This window comes from Strix aluco, chromosome 18 (assembly GCF_031877795.1).
Source record: "Strix aluco isolate bStrAlu1 chromosome 18, bStrAlu1.hap1, whole genome shotgun sequence".
Lineage (NCBI taxonomy): Eukaryota > Metazoa > Chordata > Aves > Strigiformes > Strigidae > Strix > Strix aluco.
In genome coordinates this window covers 282,109-290,575 of record NC_133948.1, presented here as the reverse complement: position 1 = coordinate 290,575, position 8,467 = coordinate 282,109, and the positions used below count along the sequence as shown (strand labels likewise).

Sequence of the window (8,467 nt, the reverse complement as noted above, 5' to 3'; positions counted from 1 at the left end):
GGCGGGAGCGGGCCGGCGGCGGGAGAGCGGCCTCGGGCCGGGGGCGTCCCGTCGCACGGCGGGAGCCGGCGCCGGCCCCGGGCCGCCCCGCTCGGCGGCGCGGGCGGGCGGCGTTGATGTCCTCTTTCTCCCCGGCAGCAGGAAATGGCCGCGCTGGGCAGATCCTGCCCGGGCATCCCCGCGGGCCCTGCCGGCGAGTTTCCCCCGGCTCCGGACCGCCGCGGCCCGCCGGCAGCCGCGCGGGAGGACCCGCAGCCCGGGGCCGTCGGGCACGGCCGCCTCCAGCCGCCCCTGACAGTGACGGCGGGGAACGGAAGCGGCGGTGGCGGCGGCCCCGCCGGGCTGTACCTGCGGGGCGGCTTCGGCGCGGCCTCCCCGGCTGCGCCCGGGGGGTTCGGCGAGCGCCCGGGAGGCCCCGCCACGCGCGCAGCGCGGCCGAGAGGCCTCCACCACGGCCAGTAAGTGCGGAACGGGGCGGACGGGCGCGGAGCGGAGCGAGGGAACGAACGGGCGGCGCCTTGCCCGGCCCGCGGGCGCGGCCGCGACCTTTCTCTTTCCCGGGCGGGTCCGAACTTGTCCTCTCTGGCCGCGCTTCGCCCGTTCCACACCAGAACTGTCCCGCGCTCGTCCTGCGGCCCTGGAGTTCTCTGGGGGGGATGGAGGAGCTTGACAGGGAAGAAGGGAGACTAAGTTTACCGACATCTCGACATGCTTTTAAGTGCATGTACTTTTCTAAACTTTTCTTTTTAAACTTGCCCTTTCTCATATGTGAGGACAAAAACTTTAAGTTATTCCATAAGATATTGTTTTTTGGTCATATTTAGAGTATGTCACTGTGAGACAATGTGTTAAGAGACTGAAGCTGGATCACATGTTGCTTCTTGAAGCATTTAAATTTTAGCAAAAATTGGTCTTGCCTCTTGTGGAAGAAAAGCAAAATGTAAAGGAGGAGAGATTAGCGTGGAATTCTGCTTGGAGAACCGAGTAATTACAGTCGCCTTTGACTTTCACTGGAACAAAGTGGTCATTTCTTGTCCAAAATTCCCACTCCCTTCACAGCTGGTGACATACTACAACTGTTGCTCTTAGCTGCAAGTGAAACTTTAAAAGGGAGGAAAATACTATCTGAAAAATCTCAACGTCACTGAAAGACAGAAGCTAAATAACCGTTTTGTTTTCTTCTGCAGTGTCTCTATTCGCTGTGGAAAGAAGCATAAGCTAGAAGAAGAGGCAGAAGGGTAAATTAAATTTGTCTTTTATAGCCTGAAAAATCTTAACGTGCTTTTTGTTTTCTGTAAAGATTTGAGCACATCTCACCTACAACATACACAGGAAGGGAACTTCTATCCTGGTTTCCATTTGGAACTCTTCCCCTGAATTGCACATGAGCCCAAATCCATTTCAGTTACCTCATTAATTGTGTAGCGCTTGTATTCTTGCGTGGTACCCACATTTTAATAACAACAATGTGGATTTATTTTCTTTGTGAAGGTTATGTTTCCATAGTGTGTCAAATCTGTTGAAATGCATGTGACTTTATAACGCTTTTTTCCTGTAGAGTGCCACATTTCTCTCTTGACAATTGTAAACTTATTTTGTTTCCTAGTTGTCCTGTGCGGAAGAAGAGACTGACAGGAGCCAAAAATTGTCCTTTGAATCCCAGCCCTGAAGAATGGATTCTCTGTGCAGGTCAGCAGGCAGCTGGGGAGGTAGCAAGTCAGTATGGTGGCAGCGGTCCTGAAACTGCCATGTTAGAAATTCCCTGTGAAGAAATGGATCAGACAATGGGGGAACAGCAATGCGAGGTTGCTCGCAGGAAGCTTCAGGAAATTGAGGACAGGTAAATGCAGGGATGGAGTAGACTGGCTTTGCTGAGCTTTCCCTTTTTTGGTGGGCATTAAGGGGTAAATCTAGCACTTAGCAGCGTGATAACGCTGCTGTAAGCCTGAGATGAACCTTCTGTTCAAGTGATTTCTTTTTAGGCTGCCTATGGTCCTGTGAGTCTCGGGGCTGATACTACGATCTGAAATTGAGGGTGCTAGAGCAAGAGATGCTGAATAAATAACCAACTTTTCACGATCATTATGCAGCATCAGTATACCCTAATGGGGTTTTATGCTCTTTTGTGAGTATCCAGAGCTCAAATTTTAACTGACGGTATCTGGTCAGACGAGCTCAGTGTTTTTGAACCAACTGCAGCTTGTTCTGTGATGGATACTTCTAAATGCTCAAGATAGATGTGAATTTGCTAGTGCAGAGAATGGCATGAACCAGAGCAAGCTCTCTGCACATAGCAATAAGACTGAGGTTCATCTTGCTGTTAAATACCAGATAGCTTGATACTGGGGTAACGGGGTGGCTATGGGCAGTCTGTTGCCATCATTTAATAAATGTGCTGTGCCTTCTTGCCTTTGAAAGATTTCTGGGAACGTCACGTGTATTTATCGGTCGATTGCAGTTGAGATAGTATTCCAAAATATCTAAAATGACCACTGCAGACAGTTGTTAGAAAAGCCAAAAGTTATATAAATTATAAAACAAGATTTTTCTTTAGATGGTTACTCAATAGATGATGCATGAAGGGAAGCAAGGTACTGTTAGATTATTTTATTTTTTCATGGGTAAATCAGAGTAGTGATACATCTTTATTATCTGGCTATATCTGCATTACAAAGTCTGCTTTGGACCTCTCAGAGGATTGCTCCCCACCCTTCCCAGCTACCCTGCTAAATTTTCTTTAAAAGGTTTACAAAAACAAGGAGAGACCTCCAGTTTCTTCTAAACGCTTCCACTTTTTGGCCGTTTTAACCTCTGAGAAGTTGGTGCAGTGTTGTTAAAGGTTAAGAACTGTATTCAGTAGCTTTTCAATAATTCTCAAAGTTAAGATGCGGGGAATTGAGCAGGTGAAGCTACCGCGTAACTGAGACTCGCTCTTGTAACGTGACCGAATCATGCAGTGTCCCCGCAAGTGAATTTGTCTCTTCTCTCTCAGCGTGTGTCTCGTTGCGCACTGCTGGACGGTGCAGGATGACAAAGGTAGCTCAGGTACCAGAAGCGGCGTAGCTGCTCGAGCGGCTTCTGTGGCAACAGTCATTCTTAGGGTGTGTTGGCCCGAGAGAGACTCGTGTTAACATGGCCCCGCTGCTTCTGGTACCCGGCCTCGGTCAGACGCCTGCACGTGGATTGACTGTAGTCTGCAGTGGATGTGCCTGTTAACAGTATGCTCAATAGTGTTTATCTCCCTCTTCCCCCTCCATTCCTAGGATAATTGATGAAGATGAGGAAGTTCATGCTGATGGAAATGTTAGCAATCTGCCCACTCTTATCCTGTCAGATACCCTTAAAAAAGGGATGAAGAGGGATTTTGGTGAAGTCCTGACAAAGAAAATAATAGAATCTATGTAAGTTCTGGAGGAAATCATGGTGCTATGTAGCTAACACATGCAAATGAAAAGAGAGTCCCGGTCTCATGTTTGTGGAGATGTCCTTAATTAATTACTGCATGACCCAGCCAATGTTGTGTAACAGACCATCTATCTGGTCGAAAATAGGAAAAACTGGTGTAAAAGAGAAGTAAGTGTAACTGTAGTGGCCATCAAGCTGTCTGTTTTGTACTCCTCATTTATACAGAGTGAAATTTGTTGAATAAACCATTATATCTTGATTTTTATGTATGTGAGTTTCCAAAAGAAGGAGGTCCTAAAGTGGACCGACAGTGGTCATCAAGTTTGGTGCAAAAGAAAAGAAAGAAAATACAGGATTAGAACTAGAAGTAACGGAACTAGTTAAGGGAGAGGAAATAGAGGGGGAAAAAAAAAAACAGTCTATGAATTCTGGAATCTAGTTCCAGGCTAGCACAAAGGATGAAGATACTCACTGGTCTTCTGCATTTAATAGTTGTGATCGGAGAACTTAAATTTAACTGAGACTCCATCCCTTCTAGGAGCCGTCCTTCTATGGAGCTGGTGCTTTGGAAACCTCTTCCTGAATTTCTCACAGATAAACTGAAGTCTGTTTCTGTTAAGAACTTCAAGCAGCAGAGTACAGAAGGGTGTCAGGCTAAGCAGTCAACATCAAGAGCTGCTTTTGACCCACAGACTGACACATTCCTCGAATCACAACAGACTGCCATGTCTCCAGACCCGTACGCTAGTCTGGGAATCTCTGGGTGTGCCGAAGAAGAAATGGAGTTGTAGATGCCAGATTTGAGTCTGGAAATGGTGAGCTTCTGATGTTTTTTGTTGCTGTTTTTTGATTCCCTCTTTCTTTCTGGTTTGATGTGTGAATCTGAAGTTTTATTATTTGTTTTTGTTTTTCCTACTAACGATCATAACAATGTGGATTGGCCAGATACAACTTACGGAAACTGAAAAAACGCCAAGATTTCTGTACTCCGGTCTGTTAAATAGTCTTGTTTTTACTGAGAAGGTAATCCAGAGGCGTTTGGAACAAGGAAGTAGCTTTCCATCTTGCTTAATGGTGAAATACACTCTTAATTGTCCTTGGTGAAGTATAAAATCCAAATACTGAATGTAACTGTGGCTTAAGCCACATCTTTCACTTACTGAGCCATTAATACTTCAGTGCACATACTATGTGTGATCAGTTAGTTTAACTCGAATTACAAAAAAAGGTATGGAAAGGAAGAAGTACTTTTGAGTCTAGTCACAGATAGAAAAGCAATCCCTATGGAAGTACAGCTTTTCACACTATTTCATCTATGGCTGGTTTGTACTTGATGTAAACTCAAATGTAGAAATTGCACCTTCCGCAGCGTGGTAGGGAAGGAATGTGATAGCTGAGCATAAGCCTCTTGCTTTGTAGAAAGTAAAACCGGCTACTGACTTGCAAGGTATCTACTAACTTTAGTCATCTTTGGTTCATTGGCTCCTAAATGGTGTTTGTGGGGTTTGATGCCCCTCTCCCCAAAGGACATGAAGCCTGAAGGAAAGTGGTTCTCAGCCAGTTGATTCACGTTTTACATTGTGCTGTGATTCTTTGTATGCATTGAGTTGGAAAGTCAGTTGAAGACAGTGTAATTTTTGATTAAATAAATTGCATCCTTTTAGTTTTGAAAACAGGGTAAGTAAATCGGATAAGAGGGAGATGATTTTCTGGTGTAAAGAGGGTCAAATGCTGAACCAAGTCCCAAACTTTGAGACTGCTGGCACTGGTGGTGAAGACAACGCTTGTCATCTTCTTCCTGAGGAAATCTAGACTTAAAATTTAAGCCAGACCATGTGCCATTAACATAACGTCACGTAGTTGATACAGACGTATGCCAAAAGAAGTTTGTCCCCTGCTTAGGGTGTTAAAAAGAGGAATCCTCAATGAGTTACTGCTTGTACCTTTCCTTAGTGCAGAGCAGTTCCATTATGCTTAAAACCCTTAAGGCGGAGAATCTTATCTTCTGTTCTTGAGTCCTTGAGCTTTCTTAGAGATAGCTGAATTGAGGCTTTTTGTAAGAAATTCCTTTCTACATAATAGGTTCTGTTCAGACTCTTAGCATCCCAGCCTGTCTTTGACATCTTGCTAACATAAAGGAGCAAGTACACAGTAATGCAGCTGTTTGCATAAGAAAAATCTACTCTTCCTTTGCACAGCTAATTGATAAACCTTGTGATGATATTTTTCACTGTTGAATAACCCATAGTCAATAGTTTCAAATCAAGCTTCTCTTTTTGCAGACATCCTTTCTTTTTCTTTTGGCTGGCAGCAGAAGCTTTGTTCAAAAGATACCCCTATTTGTTAAATCCTGTCTATCTTGCTGCTCTTGTTGAAGGTTGTGTGAAATTTGCTGTCTCTTGCTAAAACATTTCAGAGCTTCACTAAAAACATTCCAACATTTGAATAGGTATTACTCTGGAAACCGGTGTATAACTTTACCATTCTGGAACTTTTATTAAATTGGAGAACATGTGCAGCTTTATCTTGCTGTTATGTCTAATTTCATTTCAGGGTCAGCTATAAATCTCTTGCATGTACTGTGTAAAATTTCTCATGTATTATTAAGCTGTTGAGCCTGCTTAAAGTCTACAGCCTTTGACATGCTACGTGGCTTGAGAATAAAGTAAAGCAATGCGAATTGGAGAAGGCTGTAGTCACTGCAAGTAGAAAAGGTGGTGCCTCCAAATAATTGTCTGGCTTTAAGCTTGCAGGATTATAGTGAAAGTTCAAGGTTGGAACTGTTTTAGCTGATAGCTCTGAATCCTAAATAAACTGAAAAGAAGGGATTAAAAAAATCAAGAATTTGATGAAACCATCTCAGCAACACTAAAATTGCAGCAGAGCATGTAGAAAACTGTGGGAAGCCTAAATAGATGCAGATTTTTTTCCTCTTGAAAATGACAAATTGCATATCAAATTTGCAGAAGAAGAAATTTTTGTAGACGGCTCTTAAGCACATGTTTTTCCTGCTATGTCTGTACCAAAGGTTGACTTTCAGAGGTGTATTTCCCCTTAATCGTTTGATGCTAATATGACATCACTGGTCCCTGTTACTCTGCCATCTGAAACAAGAATATAGTGGTGGACTGTTGACAAAGACCACGAGAATGGAAAAGACTGTGTCCAAGAAATTTGCTTTGGTAGAAAACATTTACTATAATTTTTTCATAATTCATTTCTGCCTTTGTGATGGGGGAGAACGGGGTTGAATTGCTTGAATTGATGAGGGAGGAGAAGAGTGGGGTAGGGCAGGGATCAAGTATCTAGGAGGGCTGCGCAAGATTCTTGCTATAACACTCATTTGGAGAGGGTAAGAGAGAACAAGCTACTGGGTGTTTTCAAACTTCTGTATTTGTAACAGTTTTGTTTGTTGTTGGCTTCCTTGAAAGACTCCCTATTAATGCTGTTTACCAGCGGAATGGCACGTGTGATGCAGTATTAGGAAAAACTTTATTTTGAATTATGGAAGATCTGATTCTGGTCTGTCTTCTCTTGGGACCAAATCACCCTTTGTATGTCAGTTTTCAATAAATTTTCTAAAATATTTTTTAGATGGCTGTGTTTCATTCCTAATAAAAGTGAAAACCTTGAGAGCTTATGTCCAGCCCTTCAGCTGGAGGGTAGAATACTCTTCTGGCCTAGGAAGATTTTTAATTTAACTAGTCCCAAGGGCATGTCACTTCTTTCCTCCAGGGTGGTTCAACAGGATAGGGCAGGGACAACAGCAGGGTAGAATAAACCTGAAGCTGGGAGAAAGGAAGCGTTGCTATAAATCTGTCATGACCCAAAGGCCTCTAACAGAGCAAAGGGGCACCAGAAGGTGTTGCTGTAGCTTGTGTTTTCAGATCTTTCGTTTCACTTCAGACTAAAATTAAGAATGCCTAGCTCACTTAGTTCTGTATAAAATGAAGAAATGTTTCAGAAGAGTTTTAAAACAAATTCAGATTTTAATAATTATTTCATTGGAATTGCTCTTGTTTACCATCTTCTGTTCAAGAGTTTTTCAAGCAGCTGAAGGATAAAGATGGGTGTGCTAGACCAGTATTACCCCTGCTTTCAAAATGAGGGAAAAATTGCACTTCAGATTTATATTCAAAAATAATAATAAAACCCCCTGAGGTTTCTAGGCTGAGTCAAACGCTAACTCGCCTAAATTGTAGTGTGGATTTAGGCAAGATTTAAATACTCCTCCAGTGCAGAGTTGGAGAGAGGAAAAGAACCGTGTAAAGCCCAACCCATTTAGGATTGTGTAAGGCTCTTGGGGCTGGCTGGGAGACTGCAGAGATGGGAGGAGGATCTCGGTACAGAGCCAGCCCTGGGGAGAGGGACAGAGTTTATTTCGGCATGGGCTTGGAACTGGACTTGTCATTGTTCCAGAGCCTGTGTCTTGTATCACTGAGCTAGAGCAGCTGCCTGGCTGCTGCACAGATGATTTAGTTAATCAAGTGCAGATGCAACATACAGGTGAACCACTGGGTCTGGATCTGTGCTTGTGAGGCGAGCAGGACTCCCAACAGAGGTCAGAGCAGTCAGGGAGCGCACTGCAGCAGTGAAATCAGCTGCTCTGTGCTTGTGTGACTCCTCCCTCTGCTGCCCCAGCTTTGCTTAGTTTAACTTACCTTCTCTCATCTACAGGAAGATCTCAGATAAAGATCCTCTGTTGACAGATTAAATTCTCACGCTTGAATCTGTGGATGTTGATGTACTAGATAAATACATATATTTAAAAAAACCCAAACCCCTCATCCTGCCTTGGTAGCACCTAAGTGGACTTGATCCTAGTAAAAAATATTAGTGCTAATAGAAATTCTGGATACTGCTTGGCTTCCAGATGCCCAACGAGAACTAGTGTGCTTTCTGTGGAAAAGATCTCAATAACTCTTAACAGCTTTTCTTGGAACATAATGCTGCCAGTTAGTCAGGACAAAGTATTGCCAGGAACTCTCTGTAGCTGTAAAGTTGAAAAAGGGAAGCAAAACAGTGTAAATGCTACTTCATTCAACATTTTTGTCTACTGTGC

The 8,467-nt window shown here is 43.7% G+C and overlaps 1 protein-coding gene across 3 annotated transcripts; it reads left to right on the top strand.

Moving 5' to 3' along the window:
* Positions 1-39: 39 nt before the first annotated feature.
* Positions 40-6,998, top strand: CCDC117 (coiled-coil domain containing 117). 3 transcript variants are annotated; one of them, XM_074844754.1, is made up of 6 exons: positions 47-458; positions 1,188-1,238; positions 1,607-1,840; positions 3,264-3,401; positions 3,944-4,220; positions 4,351-6,998. In XM_074844754.1, the coding sequence occupies exons 1-5, from the start codon at positions 145-147 to the stop codon at positions 4,194-4,196; spliced, it is 990 nt and encodes a 329-aa protein (XP_074700855.1). In that variant the 5' UTR covers positions 47-144; the 3' UTR covers positions 4,197-4,220; positions 4,351-6,998. The 3 variants fall into 3 exon arrangements, with proteins under 3 accessions (XP_074700856.1, XP_074700855.1, XP_074700854.1); XM_074844753.1 differs by having other exon boundaries at positions 49-458; positions 3,944-6,998; XM_074844755.1 differs by lacking the exon at positions 3,264-3,401 and having other exon boundaries at positions 40-458; positions 3,944-6,998.
* The last annotated feature ends 1,469 nt before the right edge of the window (positions 6,999-8,467 follow it).